Source organism: Chenopodium album, chromosome 17 (genome assembly GCF_948465745.1).
Source record: "Chenopodium album chromosome 17, dcCheAlbu1.1, whole genome shotgun sequence".
NCBI classification, from domain to species: domain Eukaryota; kingdom Viridiplantae; phylum Streptophyta; class Magnoliopsida; order Caryophyllales; family Amaranthaceae; genus Chenopodium; species Chenopodium album.
The window spans coordinates 47,498,392-47,519,734 of NC_137850.1; the positions used below are offsets into that span (position 1 = coordinate 47,498,392).

Sequence of the window (21,343 nt, forward strand, 5' to 3'; positions counted from 1 at the left end):
GAGGAATATCAATGTGCTCACCAGCCGGCTGGGGACGGAGATCATCTGACCGTTCCCCGGTCAGTGATTGCTATTTCTTCTCCTTCTTCACCTCCACCAGGTGATCAGCCTTTCTTTTCTTCCCGGCTGCTGGTGGGGGTGAGTCAGGATCCTTGACATCGTCAAGGTTGATTGGCTCCTTCGGAGGACCGGCTGCAGCAGCCGTCGGTCTGACGTCCGAGAGATAACACTCCCGGGCCGTCTTCTGATCCCCGTACAGAGAGCCAACAGAGCCATCATCCCTTTCATATTTTAACAGCATTAGAGCTGGGATGATGACGGCCTTGCACTCGTTTAGAGTTGGTCGGCCAAGAATAATATTATAGGCGGTCAGCTCATTAACCACCAAGAACCGGACGACCAGATGGCGCCCTTGGCCCTTCTGCCCCAGCCGGATGGGTAGATCAATCTGACCGACTGGGTGGACGACTCCCCCTCAAAATCCAACTAGAGGGTGGGAGACCTCCTGCAGATTACTCAACTTGTAGTTGAGCTTGGATAGACACTTGTAGCTGATGAGGTCAGAAGAGCTACCGGTGTCTATCAGAATGCGACCAACCAGCTGGTTGGCCACTTTGCTCTCGATGACGACTGGGTCGTCATGCGGTCGGCGGACTTTGCCCCGATCTTTCTCAGAGATGAGGACATCCGGGAATTTCCCGCCTGAGGATGCCTGTCCATCATCCACTGAGTTGATCATCCTTTTCAGATGATCCTTGGTGCCCCGAATGGTCGGGCCACCTCTTGCAAATCCACCGGCTATGGTGTACACCGGATCCTTATCAGTATCCGAGCTACTAGCCGGCTGGACAATCTTGGAGGACTGCCCAGGATTTGTCTTAGAAGCCCCTTTGGACTTCGAGACATAGGACTTCAGCAAGCTCTTGTCAGCCAGACGGTCCAATGACCGCTTGAGACTATAGCAATCATTGGTGTCGTGGCCCACTTCTTCATGGAAGTGGCAGAATTTATTTTTGTTCCGGGACTGAACGGAACTCTTCATGGGATTCGGCTTCTCAAAGGTCAGCCGGTCCTTCACCTCTTTAAAGATGGTGCTGCAGTCCTTGTTGAATTCATACCGTGAGATATACGGTTTGAATTCCTTCTTTTTCTTTTTGGACGGCTGGTCAGACTCCTCAACCGCCCAAACTTCTTTTCTTTTACTGCTCTCATCAGATTTTTTAGCCGGCTGAGCTGACCGACTCTCTTTTTTGTCGGACTTTTTAGAGTCCGACTGATGGTTGGACGAGCAGAGGTCGGTGGCTTGAATAAAGCTCTCCGCCTCCATCAACGCCGCTTGAAGGGTAAAGACCCTCTTTCGGACAAGGTCAAACTTGAAAGTTGACCCGTCCTTCAGACCCTTAAAGAAGTCTGTATAGGCGACCTCGTCAGACAGCCCCTGGATTTGAATTCTAACCAGGTTGAACCGCCTGACGTAGGAACGTAGACCTTCTCTATCTCCCTGCCGGATGGTGCTTAAGTTTAAGCTTGTCTTTTTGGCAGGGATGTTCATAGAGAAGTTGGAGGCAAACAGGAAGGCAAGCTTCCTGAAGCTGTCGATGCACCCAGCCGGCAGGTTGCCAAACCACTGTTGGGCAATGCCCTTCAGTGTAGCTGGGAAGCACCGACACCACATGGCGTCCTCCAACCCCTGCATGTGCATAAGGTTGGTGTAAGCCATGAGGTGATCCTCCGGGTTGGTGGTGCCATCATAAGCACCAACCAAAACATTATTAACCTTAGACGGCTGTGCCGCTTCGGTTATTTCCTTGGTGAACGCAGAAGTGTGTTCGCCAAGTTTGAGCAGACGGAGCTGCCAGTCGGGGGGAGGGACGTTATATGCCGCCTGCCCCCCGTTGAATGCCGCCTGTCCCCCAAAGAGGGTAGGTTGCATAAAATGAGGAGAATACTGCCCATATACCATAGGGGGTACATACGGGGCATTCCCAATCATTTGAGGTCCAGACAGGACGATATTACCGCCTGTATAGCTCTCATGCAAGGATTGAGCATTCCTTGCAGATGTATTCCTGAAGCTGTCTGGGAAGGTCGATGTGGATGCCGACTCAGACAGCTGCTGACTCCTTCGGCGCTCGATGATTTCCCGAGCGTCGGGGATTGAGTTTTTACTACCACCCGGCTGATTCTGCCGGATGGTTCTCTTGGGGCCCTTCTCTGGGAGAAGGATCTTTGACCAGTCAATGGCACCGGCTTCCTTCTCCTTAGGATGTAGAGTCGGCTGTCGGTCCTTAACCGGCTTTCTCCTCTCAGCTTGAGGAGTCTTTCTTGCCGACTGACCCTTGCTTGAGCCAGCCTTCTTGTTGATCAGGTCCTTGATTTCACCTTTGAAACTTGTCATGAATTTCATGAGTTCGTCCCTGGTGACGGGAGCTGATCCTCTCGCCTTCCGGGTTTCCCCTTCCGGCTGCTCAGGGGGCCTGCTAGGGCCCGCCTGGTCTGTGCGGCGTTCTAGGTGTTCCCTAGAACGGACGTATCGTGAGACGAGTGACCCATCTTTGGCCACGTATGTCTCAACCTGGTCGTCATCCTCATGGTCGGTGTAGACCATTGTCTGAGGATCATTGGAGTTCACCGGATGTATTACCGGTTGGAGGTCATTAGGGTTAGGAGGTGGTACAGACTCTTGAACCATACTTGAGGTACTCTCCCCACAGACGGCGCCAAATGTTTTGGGGTTTTTCTAGTCCCTCGGGAGAGTTACAACACAAGCTATGATCCGGATGCGCGCCTGTACCTGCAAAACAACGGAGACTCCGGGTGGGTGGAGCTCCGCCTCCGACGGTCAAGTTAGTACTTGAATGAGAAGGAAAAGGTGCGGAAATAAAGGTGAGATCGCCTCGGATTCCGAGAAGATCAGGTGCTTTCTCTGTTTTCGAGAAAGTGGGTGATTTTTCAGTAATTTGTGGATAATTTTGTGAATGCCCCCAAAGTGGGGTAAATCTCCCTATTTATAGGGTCATTGGAAAACGTGCCAATGATTATGTCATTGCCCTAATCATTAATGGGCTGCGCCGCATTGCGGCTGCCTCGGGAATTAGGCCTGAAGGCCGCCATTTCCCTTAAGTTGCGAGGTGACACGTGCCAAAGGAGGATTGGTCCCATTGAGACCAATAAGGGAATGACACGTGTCGCCCATTGATTGGCCCACGTGGCTAGGGTAAAATTACCCAAAACACTTGACATTTCATGTTGTGATAATTTGGAAGAACTACCATTATGGATTGGCTGCTTATCATCTCCCCAATCCTTTCAATTCGGGATTGTAAAAGATTGAAAGTTTTTTGGAAAGGGATATATTTTGTTTCTGCTAGTTTGTCAAGGGTAACAAATTGGATACTTGATGTGAAAACACTTATTTGAAAACACTTAGGGGCCGTTTGGTTGGGGGTATTCAGGAAAGGGAATGGGAATCAACTATCCCGATTCCTTTTGTTGTTGTTTGTTAAGCACTTTCTTTCATTCCCTTTACCCTCTTCATTCCTCTAAATCCTTCTAACTTCATTCCCCACCCCACCCCCTAGGTATTTCCATTCCCATTCCCTACCCACCTTCACACCTACCAACACCACCGGAAACCAGCCCACCTACACACCTGACCACCGCCGACCCTACCCCGACCACCGCCGCCCCTCCCCCGACCACCGCTGCCCCTCCCCCGACCCTTGCCGCCCTCCCCTCCCCCGCAAAAACATCCACAGCCCCCGCAAAACCCTCCCACCACCCAGCCTAGCCCTCCCTATCTCCGTAAAACCGCCGCCAGCCCTCCCACCACCCTCGCCGCCCCTTCCCCGACCCTCGCCGCCTGTCCCCTTCCCCGCAAAAGCATGATTCCTGGCCGCCGTGTCCCTCCTCCGCCACTTCCTAAACCCCTCGTCGGAATTCGTTGCCTACAATCACACCTCCATCAACCCTCGTCGAGGGTTACCGCACTTCCCCCATCCCTCGAAAACCATCATCACCGCCCTTGTTCAATTTCGATCTAGGGTTTTTTCGGGGTTGAGGAAGGTTTTGCGAGGGGCGGGGACCGCCGGAGAAGGGAGGCGCAGGGTGAGGGAGGTGCGGCGACTGGTTCGGTAGTGGTTTGGTGGTGGGAACGTTGGAGAGTGAATGTTACAGGTGGTTATGTGGTGGTGGTGTGGTGGTGGGACTGGTGGGTCTCATTCCCTTTGTTTTTAAAACAAACAACACCCCAACTTTTAGGTATTTTCATTCCATTTCTTCTCTTTCCCTTTGTTCATTCCATTCCGATTACCCCGTGCGAACCAAACGACCCCTTAGTATTATACTCCCTCCATCCCTTATTGATAGTCCCTTATGGACAATTTTCACGGGAATTAATAAACACAAATAAAAAGTACTCCCTCCGTCCCTTAATACAAAGCTTTTGGTTTTAGCACGGGAATTAAGAAAGTTGTAAATTTTGTAAACTAATGATTAAAAGTACATATGTGCATGTGGGGTTAGAGAGAGATAGAGAGAAAGAAAAGTAGTCGGAAATACGGAGTAATTAAAGAGATAGAGAAAGAAAGTATTGGGAATTGATGTTAAAAGTACAAAAAAGATGACAACTCATTAAAAAAGGGTAATAATGTCAAAAATACAACCTTTAAATAGAAAGAGGCATTGTATTTTGGTTTGCCCAAAAAGAAAATGAGGTTTTGTATTAAGGGACGGAGAGAGTAGTAAAATACATTTAAAAGGTAAATTTACATTAGGTATGCAAAAAGTAGAGAGAAAAAGTAATAAAAGTACATAGAAAATAAAATTAATATGAAAAAGTTAAATTTGCACAAATATTGTTGCAAATTGAAGAGAGTTTTGGTAAAAAAATTGATATTAATGGTACTTGGAAAAAGCAAATAAAACTTTTATTTTATGACGTAAAATTGATAATAAGGGATTATAATAAAGGATGGAGGGAGTAATTCATTTTATACGTCTACAATAGGGGGTTGTTATTTAACGCCCACAAATTACTCAAAACGCCCGCAAAATAACAAAATAATTACGATATTACCCTTGACTCTATTTCTTACCCTCTTCAACTCTATTTCTTATCTTCCATCCCTTTCATAACTCTAACTCTCAAAATCGAACTAAAGTAAACTCTACCACCACCGAACACCGCCACGGTTACCACCATCAACACCCAACACCACTACCACCACCACCACCACCACCACCACTATCGGCACCCCGGTTACATGTTGGAGGTGGAAAGTAGGGGCGTCCACCCCGCCGGACCCACTTCGTGAGGTAAATTTTTAATTTTTGTCGCCGGAAATGTACAAAACCGCCCAGAAAAAGCGGTGTGACCATGGTCAAAACACCCAGAAAAAGCGGTTTGACCGTGGTGAAACCGGTTTTTCTAGGCGGTTTGACCACGGTCAAACCGTTTTTCCCGAGCTTTTGGACCATGGTCAAATCGCTTTTTCTGGGCGTTTTGACCATGGTTAACCCGGTTTTTTTGAGCGGTTTTGTACTTTTTTTTATTTTTAATCTTTGCTTTTATTATTATTATCATTATTATTATTATTATTATTATTATTATTATTATTATTTCTACTACTACTACTACTATTATTATTATTATTATTATTATTGTTATTATTATTATTGTTATTATTATTATTATTATTATTATTATTATTATTATTATTATTGTTATTATTATTATTATTATTTCTACTACTATTATTATTATTATTATTATTATTATTATTATTATTATTGTTATTATTATTATTGTTGTTATTATTATTATTGTTATTGTTATTATTATTGTTATTATTATTATTGTTATTATTATTATTATTGTTATTATTATTATTATTTCTACTACTACTACTACTATTATTATTATTATTATTATTATTATTATTATTATTATTATTATTATTATTATTATTTCTACTACTATTATTGTTATTTTTATGATAAGTAGAATTAAGTTGTGATCATTGTTGTGATTATTATGTTTTTTATTTCCATTATTATCATGGTTATTATGCTAAATTTCATGTTATTTCTTTGTTTAGGCGTCATTGACGGATTGTGGGGGTGATGGAGTTGACTACAGTGCAGTCTTTATAACGTCAACGATGTTCCCAACTTTTGAAGAGGCCTTTGAATGGGCTCAAAACATCTCTATTGGTTGCGGCTTTTTCCTTGCAAAGTCTTCGTATAAGACACAACGAGATGGTCGGCCGGTCAAGTATCTGAAGTGCGATCGTGCCCATAGAAATACAACCGAAGACAGGGATATGGAGAATGCTGTACGAAAAAACACAAAAAGAAAGGGTATCAAATGTCCTTTTCGGATCAAGATCACATGTGTGGTAGATGATCTTGGGTGGCAAATAATTCCTGTATCTGGTTTGCATGGCATGCACAACCATCCTATGATGGTTTATCGAGAGGGTCATCGACAAGTGAGTGGTTTAAGTCCGGCAGCGAAGCAATTGGTTCGTCAAATGAGTTCAGCATGTGCAAAACCTAGTAACATAATGGCAGCTGTGAAAGATGCGTATCCCAATGAGAACCCTAACATGAGGCACATCTACAATTTCAGAAGTCGTTTAAGGGTTGATGATAGTGAAGGGAGAGATGTCGTAAACCAGTTCTTTCACTTGGCCAACGAGCAAGTACGTTAGTTGGGTAGCTGCTGACCCCGACACACGTGTTGTCACCCATGCCTTTATGGCACATCCAGAGATGGCAAATATGTTACGAACTTATCCACATGTCATAGGGATGGATTCCACATACAAGACAAACAGGTACAACATGGCGTTCTTCGAGATTGTTGGGGTCATACCGACAAACCAAAACTTTTTGATCGGGTATGCTTTAATGAAGACAGAGTCTTATGAGAGTTACAAGTGGGTGTTGGAGAAATTGAAGATGTATATGGGTTTTGAAGTGACTCCTACTGCGATTCTAACTGATCGAGAGTTGGGACTGTTGAAGGCGGTGAAAGAGGTATTCCCAGACACAACTCTCTTGTTATGTAGATGGCATATCAACAAAGATGTGTTGGCCAAGGTATACCATTTGTGTAAGAAAGATATGGTGTTAGCTGAGAAATTTAGAAATGGGAGGTGGTCAAAACTCATGAATGCAACAACTGAGGCTGAGTATGAATTTGAGTTGCGTCAAATGAGGGATACTTGGGGAAGGTCATGGCGTACCGTTGTGGATTATGTGGGAAAAACTTGGCTTATACACAAGGAGAAGTTTATCCTAGCATGGACGAATCAGGTGTTGCACTTTGGCAACGTGAACACATGTAGGGTGGAGAGCCAACATTCTGTGCTTAAACAATGGCTCGGTAGTTCCAGAGGGTTGATGGATTCAATATTCAGTCGTGTGCACCGCGCCATAGAGGGTCTGCTAATTGGAATTCGTCATCATTTGGAGGACTCCAGACAGTAAGCGACGTCGTGTAAGCAAGATGGTCATCTCTCCAAAAGGGAGGTGAAAAGTGTTCGTATCCGGCTGCCACCGTTCAACGAACGCAGAGATCAGAGGCCAATCAATGTGGGAATGCATGATAGACGACAAGTGTCGTAGTCCAGTGACACTAACGCGCTCACGTAAATCAGCACTCAACTCTGTCTCCCACTCCTGCAGCGACCTGCACCACTGAATCCTATTGTGGCACCTCAACGGCTCACGATCCTGTCCGACCCAAATACGTGACGCAATATGAGCCGCGTAGCTGGGAATAAGACTCCCATCAACTGGACCCCCCGGCATCGCCTCCTGAACAAGCCAAGTCGTATCCGCGTCTCGAGCACCACGAGACCTACGAGTACGGCCAGTGCTCGTACTCGCACTACTAGAAGCCACAAACCTCCCTCCTCTACCTTGCATGACGAAAGCGGAAGTCGAGGCATCCTCCATGTCGTCATGATCAGGATCATAATCGTACATGACATCATCCGCCCGCCTCGAGAAGCTGCCCTCTCCCTCCTAACAGAAGCATCAACACCTCGAGATCGTGTATGTCGAGGACCTGATCCTTCAACATGTGTGAACTCGATGTTTAACCTCCTCATGTTTCGTGGCTGTTATTTAGTTAATAAATGTAGTTGGTATAAGATTCAATAAATTTAATATATATAGAAATATAAATGCAATTACTTTTTTTTATCTAATTTCCTAAATATAATGCTATTAATATATAAACTAAAATTTACCAAATATATTAATTAAACTCAACTTAAAATATTAAACTTGTAATCCCCCGTATTTTTAAATATATTATAAATGAAATTATATTTTATTTATAATATTTATTTTTATTTTTTCGGGATTTAATTTCAAAAGTTTCAAATTATTTTGGCTGATAAACGATTTTATTACAAAGAACTTTTTATGAACCTTAATTCTATAATTCATGCCCAAACAAATAAAGTCTAACTCACTTTACTTACTTAATTGACCCATTAATTTTATGAGGCCCAATATTCCTACTTACCCTACAACACTCTCTCCTATAAATACCCCATACATCCCCAAAATTTTCCCCACACAAAAGGTTAGTCTTACTTTCCTCCTCCTTTTATTTTTGTTCTACTATCTTGTTTTATTAAATTGTTTTGGGTTTGATTTTATTGTTTGAAATTAGTTTATTTAGTATCAAAATCATGTTTTTGATGTTTTAAATTAATAATTTCAGATTATAATTATGTTATAAATTTTCAGATTTTATAATTTTATAACCTAGGGTTTTTAATTATTGAAAATCATGATTTTAGGGTTTTATGAACAATTGATTTAGGGCTTTTATAGTAATGATGTCTTGAAATTTTGGTGATTATAACTACTGATTAGTTTAACTTAATTCCAGATTACTTTGAACACGTAAATTCGTGTTTTAATTTTTAGATTTCCGTTCGTTAATATTAATCCCGTTTTAATCCCGACCAGGTTCTGAACTCATCCGATTTTGATAAAAAAAGTAGTGTTTTCCATGTGGAAACAGCGTTTTAAGAAAGACTCATTACCAAAGGTAGTGAACACCACCCTCTCGTGGCCAAATTCAGCTTCTAAATATGATTTTCGGGCAGTTTTTGATTTTTAACGAAGTTTTTTTTTTAAATTTATCCTTGAATTTAAAGGGTAAGAGATAATTTAATGTTTCTATGGATAATTTAAGTATAAACATGTTTTAAAGGAAGTTTTAAGGAGTTTTAATCAAATTTATATTGCTGGAAATTTGGTTAAGTGTTAATTTATTGTTGTTGGTTGTTTTCTAGGAAGTGATTATTCCCTAGGAGACTTTTAATTGATTAAAAGTGGCACAAAGGATTGTTTACACGAGGTACGTACATGTCTACTTCGTTGTAAGTAGTATCATGTTTAGGTACCAAAAGAAAAGAACTTAGTTTCATGATTAGAGAACACTTGGATGGAAATTGTTTGGTTATACATTTAATTAATTCATGTGCTTATGTTTATGAGACATGTTTTGGTGAATTAATTATGTTTGTATGGAATTATGGATGCAAGCATGTTAAATTATATTGGATTAATTGTTTGTATGGAATGTTGATACAAGCATACTTTTATTGGTTTGGTTTGATAACCACATTTGGATTATTGAAGGATTGGAATTGAATGGTTGAAGTGGAATGAATTTATTAATTATTCCACAAGGTTATTATTATTTTATTTATTACTCAAGCATGACTTGTTAGTATGTTGAGTAAAAGTGGATTAAGCCGAAATGGCTAGGTGGGTTGACTATGTTCAACAATTTTGGTTAATTTGGAAGTTTAAAGGAATTAAAGGTCAATTTGTGATGTGATCACCGTTGTCTTAAATAAGATTAAAAGTGCATTGATGTATGATTGTTATGTATGGTCTACTTGAATGAGTCGGCTATTAATTAAATTTGTAATCACGTAAAGTGAAACATGGATGAGCAATAAAACTCTAGAAAGTGTGCACTTCTAGAGTATTGACAATTATGGGTTGGGGTACACGGTGGTAGCCCGTGGCTTTTTGAGGCTTGTTTGATCAACATGTCCTCTTCTCTTTTGGTATTTACATTTTTATTTTATAATGAAAGTTAGATGGGATCCTAGACTAACTTTGTGAGAATGGAGTCGCGCCCATTCTTGCATCGCGCTAAACTTTTATTTTAAATGGTCATTTGGGACCAAAATGATTTGGTGGGTTGGACAACCTCGTCTATTGCTTACTCCAAATTAAATTAATTAAATTAAATATAAAGAGTCAAGTGTTTGGAATTTATTAGTAAGTATGTCGAGTCAATTGAATTGTTTAAGTGTGGAGTCCTGATCAATGAATTCGTGTTGTATGTTTATTTATTTTAATTTATTGAACATGCTAGGTTTTGTGTGTTGTAGCTTGTATGTACTCAGCTTTGCTGATTGCGTGCTTTTGTGTGTGTTTCTTTTGGTCATGGCCTTCGCCTTTCAATGACCCTGTGATGATCCAATTATTACACTTGTATTATTGGGGAGCAGTATTGCACAGGTTAGCTTGATGATGTGAAGTTCGGGATTTGACATACGCATTGTCAAGGGATTGGTGTGATTGAGAGTATTCGTTCTTTGTGTTGAACTTATTTATGTTTTACTATTTCAATTATGTTTGGGTTTTTGATTATTGGTTTGGTTTTAAATAAGGGCCTTTATGGTTCCAGTTTGTAAACTTTAACTTGTTTGTTTTCTAAACTATGTTATTTTAAAGACTTAAGTTTGATTTTCCGCTGCGATACTTTGATATAGCCTTAACGTTTTAACACGTGGCGGTAACATGCTAATGGTTCTCCACTATTTTATTTAAATTAAGTGGTTTGGAAAAGGGAGAAGTATTGGGCTGTTACAAAACTATATTAGTTGATTATCTAAACATACACCTAATTATTTTAAAATTCAAAATACACAAATACATTATTTTATTTCTAAACATAAATTTAATAAAGCTACACATATAAAAAAAACAAACATATACAATATCATTTTTTTCCTAAACATATAATGAATAAAGCTAAACATATACGAAGATATTATTTAATTTCTTATACATAAAACGTGAACTTAAATTAAACAAATATATATAATTAATATTTTTTTAAATTATATATAAAACGTGAACTTCAAATAAATATTTTTTTTACTAAACAAATATTAAAATTAATCTAAACAATTAAACAATTAATAAACAAATATATTATTAATATAAATTTAAATAAAAAAAAAATTTAAATTCCAGTGCTCAAACCGTCCAAGATATCCGGTTTGACCATGGTCAAAACGCCCAGGGAATCCGGTTTGACCATGGTCAAACCGCCCAGGGAATCCGGTTTGGCCATGGTCAAACTGTTTTCTCTAGGCGGTTTGACCATGGTCAAACCGGATATGTTGGGCGATTCGGTCTAGCGTAAAAAAAAAACCGAACCTACTCCTCCGGCACGCCGTCTCCCTCCCTCACCGTCCGACATTCTTCGTCCTCGGCATCTTGGCGGTTCTCCAGTGGTGTTTTTGGGTGCTTGTGGTGGTGGTGGTAAGGGGGTTGGCTGTTGGTGAAAGTGGTGGTGGTTTTTTGTTTTTTTGGTTTTAAGGGAGTTGAAAAGAATGATTTAGGGTAGAGTGGTTCAAGGGTAGAGTGGTAATTTTATTGTGATTTTACGGGCATTTTGAGTAATTTGCGGACGTCAAATAGCAGTTCAATTACTATATGCCCCTAAAGTTTCTAAATCAAATACAGAGTACTTGCACATGATCCTCGGATTCCTCACAAAATCAAATTAATCAATCAGGATTCCTCGCAAAGATTGAGGAGCACGAGAATAGTCATAAAGTAATTTCATAATTGATTGTCTCAATACCCTCATGATCCTCACAATTTGTTTTCATTTATTTATTTATTTCAATACTCCTACGGAGTACGAATAGTGGAAGTTTTGTTTATTCTCCCCAATGAAACTCTCGCTTTTTGGGGTTTTCCACCATCGTGGGTAGGTTGCTAAGAGACAAAAATTTTGGGATGCTCTAAAATAAAGCTGTTTATTGAATAATCTTCACATTTCAAACTAAAAAAACTTACTCCCTTTTATTTTACCCTGCATTCTCTCTTGGTTGTGTTAAAAAAAATACCCTGCATTCCCTCAAAAAAAAACCCATTAACCCACAAGAGAAACAGAGATGGATGTTTCAGGAGGTCTTAGTTTGGTGCAATTCGTCATTGAAAAACTGGGTTCTCCCATTTGGACCCAAATTGAAGCTGTGTTGGGTTTGGAATCTGAGCTTGACAAACTCAGACAAACCATGTCAACTATTGAGGCTGTGCTCCTTGATGCTGAAGTTGAAGAGCGGCTGCACCAAGCTTGTCGCACCTATGTCGAGCGTAACAAGCTCCAGAGGCTTAAGGAGGCTCTTTACCGAGCCGATGACTTGTTCAATGAGATTACCACTCTTGCTCATCTCAACAAGCTCATGCCTTGTAATAACAACAAGGTGTGTAATGAGGTATGCCTTTACTTTTCCTGCTCTTATCAGTTTCGTTCTGCTTTCACTTGGTCTCAAGAGATGAAAAAGATATCGGAGATGTTGGATGATATTGTCAAAGATCATCGATATGATATTGGCTCTAGACACCCTGCTGGTTTCGATGCGGCTAAGCAGATGAGAATTAACAGGGAAACTCATTCCTTTGTGTGCGAGGATGATGTGATGATTGGGAGGGAGGATGACAAGCGTAAAGTGATAGATATGTTACTCAACACTTCTGTTGAGCAGCAGGATGGTTTTGTTGTCAGCATTGTTGGTATTGGAGGCTTGGGGAAAACTACTCTGGCCCAACACGTTTATAATGATGAGATAATTGTGGAGAAATTCCCTCAGAAGTTGTGGTTTTGTGTCTCTGATGATTTCAATGTCAAAGTGATTGTTGGTCAAATCCTTGCAGCTGTAAATTCAAAAATCGAGCAAGATAAGCTGAATTTGGACCAGCTCCAGATGACACTTCGGCAAGAAATGGATGGGAAGAAGTATTTTCTTGTTTTAGATGACGTATGGAATGAGGAACCCAGTAAGTGGCATGAGTTGAGAAAGGTATTGATTGGAGGTGAAAGGGTCAGCAGAATATTAGTGACAACTCGCTCCAAAAATGTAGCTGATGTTGTTGGAAGTTTTTATACTCATACATTGATGGGTCTCTCAGAAGATGAATCTTTGGAGTTGTTAAAGAAAATGGCACTCAAACCAGAGGAGTATCCAATGAAGCCACAATTAGTTGATATTGGAAGACAGATTGTTCAAAAGTGTGCAAATGTTCCACTTGCCATAAGGGTGGTCGGAAGCCTTCTTCGAGGTCAAGATGAAAGTAAGTGGGATAATTTGAAAAATACTGACTTGGCAAACATTGTACAAGATGAGAGCAATGGCATAATACCTGTGTTGAAGATCAGTTACAATTATCTTCCGTTCCATTTGAAGAGCTGCTTTAATTATTGTGCTGTATTCCCTAAGGATTACAAGTTTATCAAGGAGGACTTGATCTGTCTCTGGATGGCTCAAGGCTTCATTATGCCGTCAGATGGAGAGAATATTGAAGATGCTGGTGGGGAGTATTTCAAGCAATTGCTGCAAAGGTGCTTCTTCCAAGATGTTGAATTAGCCGAGGGCACCGATGAAATTATATCATTCAAAATGCATGATTTGATTCATGATCTTGCTAAAGAGGTAGCAGGGACAGAAATATTGTCATGCAACTATAGCACACGATGTTTTAATGAAACAACTCGCCATGTATATTTTGATAAAATTGCTCCCGAAGATCTTCTTGGTAATTTGAACAAGATGAAAAGGATCCGTACAAGTCTATGTGATGAATGTGATGATCTTCCTTTCTCTTTCAAAAGCCTTGTTGTGGAGGTATCAAAAATGAAATACTTGAGGGTATTGTGGTTGACTCGTACTTATCTAACAGTGCCGAGCGGGATAGGTGAATTGGTGCATCTAAGATATCTTGACCTTTCAGATAATAGATGTCTACGTGTATTGCCCTCCTCCATTACCAATCTTTATAACTTGCAAACATTAAAGTTGCGTAAGTGTTGGGAACTAAGAACGTTGCCAAGGGAGTTGAGGAAATTAGTTAATCTTAGGCACCTTGATATTTATGCTTGCTTCAAATTAACACACATGCCACCAGGGATGAATAGCATGACCTCTCTGCAGAAGCTGACAATGTTTGTAGTGGGTGGAACTGAGACAAGCAATGCAGCTTGGAGTTGGAGGTCAACTGGCGGTGTTGGTCAGCTTGAAGATTTGGATGGTTTCACCAATTATACTCGCACTATGCAAATTATAGTTAAAAAAGACGTGAGATACAATACAGTTGTAGGAAGGGGAATGCTATTAGAAAGTCCAAAATTATGGGAAATTATGTACAAGTGGGAAACATGGAAGAATAATAATGTAGATGAATTGCTGCAAGGCCTACAACCCCATTCCAATCTTAGAAAGTTAGAGTTGTTAAAATATCCAGGAGTGAGGCTCCCAACCTGGATGATGACTCTCAGTTGTTGTCTCCCAAATCTTGTTCAAATTAAGATTAAAGATTGCAAAAGGTTGGAGCAACTTCCATTGATGAGTCAACTGCGTCATTTAAAAGTCCTTGAATTTGGTGGTTCGAGTGAAGTGGAGTATATGGAGATTAGCAGTAATACTAGTGGAGTATTCTTTCCATCCCTTGAAAAGCTGAAGATTGAAAAGATGGCAAAGTTGAAGGGATGGTGGAAGCCATCATCATCAGAATCAGGGGAGAGTGATCGGATACCACAAGCACCACTGCTTTCTAAGCTTTATGTATTTGATTGTCCAAATTTGACAACATTGTTTGTGGGCTCATCAATGAATCTCAAAAGTTGTCTTCCAAATCTTGCTGAAATTGAGATTCGACACTGCAAAAGGTTGGAGCATCTCCCGTTGATGAGTCAACTGCGTCATTTGAAAGTCCTTGAATTATATAGTTTAGAAGAAGTGGAGTATATAGAGAGTAGTAGTATTAATAGTGGAGATGATAATGAGTTGGTATTCTTTCCTTCCCTTGAAAAGCTGAAGCTCTGGGTTTTGCCAAAGTTGAAGGGATGGTGGAAGTCATCTTCAGAATCAGAGGAGAGTGAGACACCGCAAGCACCAAAACTTTCTCATCTTGAGATAAGAACATGTCCAGAATTGACAACTTTTCCTTTGTGTCCGGGACTGCAACAATTGAAGTTGTATGGTTTTAATGAAGAGTTGGGCCCAATTATGAAGGAGACTAGTCAGCAAAAGGAGGAAGGACGACATGGAAAATTGAGGGAAGTGGGTATAGATAACTTGGCATATCTTAATTCTCTACCCATCCGATCTTTCCACCATCTTTCGTATCTCTTTATTTCCAGTGACCAGAAAATGGAGGAATTGAAAACAGGAGAGGTGGGTGAGGTGTTCCGAAGCGGCCGCCTGTCCTCTCTTCGCTCCCTTGAAATTAATAGTTGCTTTAATTTGAAGAGTATATCAGGACGAGGAGTGTGGGACCATCTCAATGCCCTTGAGAGTCTTACATTGACGTGGCTTCCTGAGTTGGAATTGGAGGATGAAGATGATGTCATCAACAACAAAAGCACAGAAGAAGGATGCATTCATATTGAAGGAAGTGACGCAGAGATGCCATGGAGATACCTTTCTCCCACTCTCCGTTCCTTGAAATTATTTAAACTCCGAAAGGTGGTGAAGCTGCCAAAGGGGATAGGATGCTTATCATCTCTCCATTCCCTTCAAATTGTGAGTTGCTGGAATTTGGAAAGCCTTCCACCATCAATAGGCGGCTTATCATCTCTCCAATCCCTTGATGTTAAGTTTTGTCGAAAATTGAAAAGAATGCCAGAAGAGATGCGCCACCTCACCTCCTTAACCGAACTTCATATGTGGGAATGTAGCCCAGAGTTAATGAAGGAATGCAAGAAGAAGAATGGTGCTAACTGGTCCAATATCCAACATATCCCCAACATTAAACTAGGTATGACAGATAAAATAGGGGTTTTTATTATTAATGTCGTCTTTTCACCGTTCTTAATTTTGCAACATTTTTGAAGAATGGATTGCTTACTTGCTTATCATCTCTCTAACACCTTTTTCATATTTGCTTCAGAGTACAACTAAAATCAGCGCCCGAAAGAATTCGTTTACTCAATGTTCGTTTACTATATATGTAACTCAACTGGTCAAAGGTAATAATGTCTACCCATTATACAACCATTTTTTCATGATTAATATTTGAGAGAAGTGATAAATTGTATAGATGTATACCCTTGTACATAAAACTAAGTAGATGATTAGATCGAATTAGAATATATCTTAAAATTCAGACTATATTAGACCAGATTTCTTATGGTCAAATAGTTGAAGCTATATTTTACTGTTTCTGCATTATGCAGCGTGTGAATTTTGTATTCCCACAGTAATTCATAGTAAAACGTAATGGCCTTTATGATTGCCAATTTATATCTGGCTAGTAAATTTCTTGATACTCAGTTTTAAACCTTGACAAAGTTTCTTGCATCTATTGTACTTCCATGAGTGTTATATAAAACATTTTAGGCCTTGTCATTTAGCTAACAATGTCATTTAAGATGCTGATGAAGATTTCCTGAAGAAATGGCCACTTAATCAAGCTTCAGGTTCTCATTGTTTTAAGATGCCTCTACTGGGTCATTCTTGTACACAGTTACCTTCATAAACATTATAATTCCCAGTTTTGATATAATCTCTATCTTAAAACAGGGGAGTCTGGCTTTAAAAGGGGAAGAGTTGCTTGTAACATTGGATGGCGCAGCAAAAGGTAATATAATTTCCTTTAAACCATCGTTAATCAAGGATCCTTAAGGTTGATGGACTCAATTGTTACTCCAAAAATGCTTAAAATTTCTAGTAATTCAATTATGCAGAAATTTTCATGATTACACTCTATTACAACTATATGGACAATTGATTACACTCTAGTTCAACTTATGCTGTTGAAAGTTGTAACTGTTGTATTGATTTGGTCTATTGCAATTACTAGTCTTTTAATAGTGTCTCAGACCACACATGGCTGCAGCAAAGTGCTTGTTTATGATATGGTTCTAAATCAATCAATCAATCAAAGCCTTAGTCTCATAAGTGGAGTTGGCTAACATGAATCAAATTTGATTATTCCGTGTAGTCATCGACATAAATCTTCCTCCTCCATCCCTTACGATCCAATGCTTCATCCTCATCCAAATCCAATAATATGGTTCTAAATGTTGTACTATATCTTTTTCCATTTTTTTTATTTTTAATTTTGTCTAATACTTGTCATGAAGAAAGATAATCTGTAAAAGTGTTCAAATTGAAGGAGACTCAATATAACACTCCAGATTTCAGAAGATAGCTTTGTTCAAGTATTAACAGGTGTCAGAATCCCAACATCTTTTCTTTTAATTAGCAAGGTGTGAAAGGTTCCTTGGTGAAGGAATGCATTTGTTGGATGCTCTGGTTCCAGAAATCACACGTGGCTACATACACCTAGGAAATGGTTTAACATGAAAACGTGCTCTATCAGATCAAGTGATTGCTCTTGCTATATTTGGAAGGCCACAAATTACATGATTTCCTGTCAAAAATTTCTTTTATTGTACTAGAAGTATTTAGAATAAAAGTCAAATGTATAATGTTCAAAAAAGTTGACCAAAAAATCTTGAAATAGTTGACGAAAAAAGTTGACAAATGAAGTTTTAGGGAAAAACCCAACAGAGTTGATGTTTATAGATATACCTAAAGAGAGAATTTATATCTAGACTTATGATGATATGGCAGGAACCAATATTAGAATGAAGGAAATTAGAGACCCAAATGAATAGAGGCAATAACTTGTTATACATTTTGAAAGGGAACAAAAAAAGAATAACATGATATTACTTACAAAAACATCATAGATTTTTCTCAATTTATACAAAAACGTATAAATAGCAATGCAGATTTTTGGATGAAGTGCAATGTTACTCCAAAGTATGAAAGTGAAGGGACTTGAAGGGCTCCAAAATCATTTTGCCTGGATACTAAAATACTGGGCAGAATATCGAGGTTAATAATAATTATATTACTGATCTTGCTAGCTGATCAAGTGTATTATTCCTACTAATATATATAATAGGTTGTTTCTTCTATTGATTTAGTTCATTAGTGTGCGTCAAGTACAAATGAATAAACATGTTCATTAATGTGCGTTAAGTATAAATGAACAGCTACACCATGCATGTAGTCATGTAGATTAAAAATTCTACGATGTCATTCTTTAAAAAAGGCACCACAATTTGCTTTTGTGGCGAAATTTGATTGGCCCGTATTTAGTATTTTGATTTTCTTTTTGAATTATTTTTAATGTTCATAATGTATTAAAATTGTATTTATATTAGGTATTCTTTTTAATACATATATTTTTTTAGATTTACATAATTATAAATTAGAAAATCTATTTTTAAAAATCTAATTAGTTTTTGAAATTATACTTATAATTAAAAAATAAAAATATTAAAATTGTTCATCATTGTTCTTCAATGTTCATCAATGCTCTTCATTCATGTCATAGATTAGCCACTGCACTCATTCCCAAAATCATTGTTAATTGTCAATTCGTAAATAAATTGTGTTGTTCTGTTTCGTTTTTTTTTTCAGCAAATGAATTGTTGTGTACAGTTTCGTTTTTTCAGTTTTGAATTTAGATTTTTGTTCATAAAAATCATAACAACAATCTAATTTTTTTTGTATTTGCTAAGGAAGAATTACCCGCATGTGTGTTTTCCAATATCACGAAAGATGGTTGGCGGCATAGCGATTTAGGTTGAATGATTAGTGTTCTTCCGACTGTAATTGGAGAAGACGACCCATTTATTTTTTTCTTTTCGAATCCCATTAGTGTGATCCGTAAAAATTAATTAATAATTTGTGAACTTGTTTGTGGATTAGGTAATGACCTAAACTACTTTAGGTCATTACATAGGAAAAAAAGGGTTTTATATATTCTGTTTGTATTTAAGGCATTACCTGTGTTTACTTTGGGCATTACCTGAAAATAAATTATGACGTAATTATATAAATAATATGTAGATTTTTTTAAAGAATATATATATAACATAAAAGCACAATCAATCCACAATTATTTACACGTTATTTATGGAGTCTTAAGATTGTAGTTTTAGTTACTTCCATTTAGATATATATTGTTAAATATATTATATATATTTTTGTAAATGTAAATTAGTTAATATATTATTTTCCTTCCTAGTTTATTGCTTTTGATTTGTATAATTGTAAATTAGTTGGTTGTAGATATGCTTTCCTAGTTTATATCTTTGACCTCCTTTTTTGTAGTTTTAGTTAAGCTACAGATTTGTATATAATTATGAATCAATAAAACTATTTTTTATCTACAAAGATATATACAATATATATAACATGCAATATATTTAAAACTTTCATACGTAATCGTAGTGGGTTTCTTTTGATGGAAAGTATATCAATTATTATCCTAAGAATTTTTTTATTTTTTATTTTTTGAAAAAAATATCCTAAAATTTTATTTATTATTATAATTACCGAAATTTATCCTACTAAAAATATCAATTATTATCTTACAATTTATTTTTAAATACTATAATACCAAAATTATACCTATTTTATATCAGTTATTATCCTAAAATTTGTTTAATATTTTCATTAACAAAATTCATCCTATTTTAAATTATGTTCCATACTTCTGAGAATGAAAAATAGAATGTTTAATTCATTATTAAATCTATATTGCAATATAATTGTGTTGATAAATATGAGAATACCGACACTATTTAATTTAAATTCGAGAAATAAATTAATACTAGACATGACCTAATATAATAAAATGTATATATTTTTCTTACTTTATATAAGGAGGTCGATATTTGTTTAAAACATAAAAAAGATATATGTAGCTTACTTGCATTATATAACCCGCTTGTATATTTATCTATAAGTATTTCAAGTAATAACCTAAACTTTTATAAGTCATAACATTTTAATTTGATGTTATTTAGTTAGTGCATTCCCTTTTTAAAGTATGAATTGAATGTCTAATGGTCTAATAGGTATTAGTTTACACTTTATAAATGAAAATGTTACTATCTTTAATTTATAGTTGTAACACTTTCGTAAAATAGATTTATCATAATAGTTGCAATACACTATAATAGGAAGCTAGGTTTTTATGGTGAAAATTGTATTATTACATTAATCTAAAACTCATGATCCACTTGATTATACTCTTAACAACCTCTTAATCCCATTTTAAATGTATTATAACATGTGAGATCCACTTTTTTTAACTACCGTGATAAAATTTATGTTATAACTATAAAGAAATGGAAGAAGTATGCAGTTTTTTCTTGTAAAAAATATATATGATCACATAAATAGAACAATCATGTACAGGTTATTTACAGAGTCTAATAATGATGAACTATTCAAGTTAAAGAATGTTTAAGATTACTTCCAAATATAAATCATAGTAGGTAGGCAATTTTTTTTATCTTAGTGTCATGAAAGACAATTATTTAATAAGTTTTATTGGAGTAAAAAATTGTTTTAGATAACAAATTCAGGTAATGGGATAACACAATATAGGTCATTACCTTTTAGTTGATTTTTATCTACACAATATAGGTCATTACCTTTTAGTTGATGTTATTATCTACTACTACTACTACTACTACTACTACTACTACTACTACTACTACTACTACTACTACTACTACTACTACTACTACTACTATTATAATGGTTGGGAAAAAGAACTAACTGCATTGAATGTATTATGTTTGTTAGATTTCAGGAAAACTCCTCATCCTGGAGTGTGTACCATTGATCAATATTTATAGAGTTTACAATGCTAGGCCTAAACACGTTCGGAAGCCTAGTACGATAAGGATACAAAATATACATAAAATCTATCCTAATTTGCGACAAATATTATCATAAATATAATATCTATCACACCCCCGCAGTCGTAGCGGGAGGAGGTCATACGCTAAGACTGGACCTAAATTCCAGAAATAAGTCTCATGGTAAGCCTTTAGTGAAAATGTCCGCAAACTGATATCTAGTAGGAACATGGAGAACCCGAACTTGGCCCAAAGCAACCTTTTCTCGAACAAAATGAATATCCATCTCCACATGTTTGGTGCGTTGGTGTTGTACCGGGTTGC

At 37.7% G+C, this 21,343-nt stretch overlaps 2 protein-coding genes across 2 annotated transcripts; both read left to right on the forward strand.

Annotated features, from left to right (window-relative positions):
• The first annotated feature begins 6,774 nt into the window (after positions 1-6,774).
• LOC145589193 (protein FAR-RED IMPAIRED RESPONSE 1-like) lies at positions 6,775-7,494 on the forward strand. Its single transcript, XM_081645741.1, has one exon. The coding sequence runs from the start codon at positions 6,775-6,777 to the stop codon at positions 7,492-7,494; it is 720 nt and encodes a 239-aa protein (XP_081501867.1).
• A 4,748-nt stretch (positions 7,495-12,242) lies between these two features.
• Positions 12,243-17,076, forward strand: LOC145589195 (disease resistance protein RGA2-like). Its single transcript, XM_081645742.1, has 4 exons — positions 12,243-16,104; positions 16,523-16,545; positions 16,869-16,926; positions 17,033-17,076. The coding sequence occupies exons 1-4, from the start codon at positions 12,243-12,245 to the stop codon at positions 17,074-17,076; spliced, it is 3,987 nt and encodes a 1,328-aa protein (XP_081501868.1).
• The last annotated feature ends 4,267 nt before the right edge of the window (positions 17,077-21,343 follow it).

Coding starts and splice junctions, on each gene's coding strand:
- LOC145589193 (XM_081645741.1), top strand. CDS start 6,775: ATGGCAAATATGTTACGAACTTATCCACATGTCATAGGGATGGATTCC.
- LOC145589195 (XM_081645742.1), top strand. CDS start 12,243: ATGGATGTTTCAGGAGGTCTTAGTTTGGTGCAATTCGTCATTGAAAAA. Junction 16,105..16,522: donor TATCCCCAACATTAAACTAG/GTATGACAGATA, acceptor TGCATTATGCAG/CGTGTGAATTTTGTATTCCC. Junction 16,927..17,032: donor ATTGGATGGCGCAGCAAAAG/GTAATATAATTT, acceptor TCAATTATGCAG/AAATTTTCATGATTACACTC.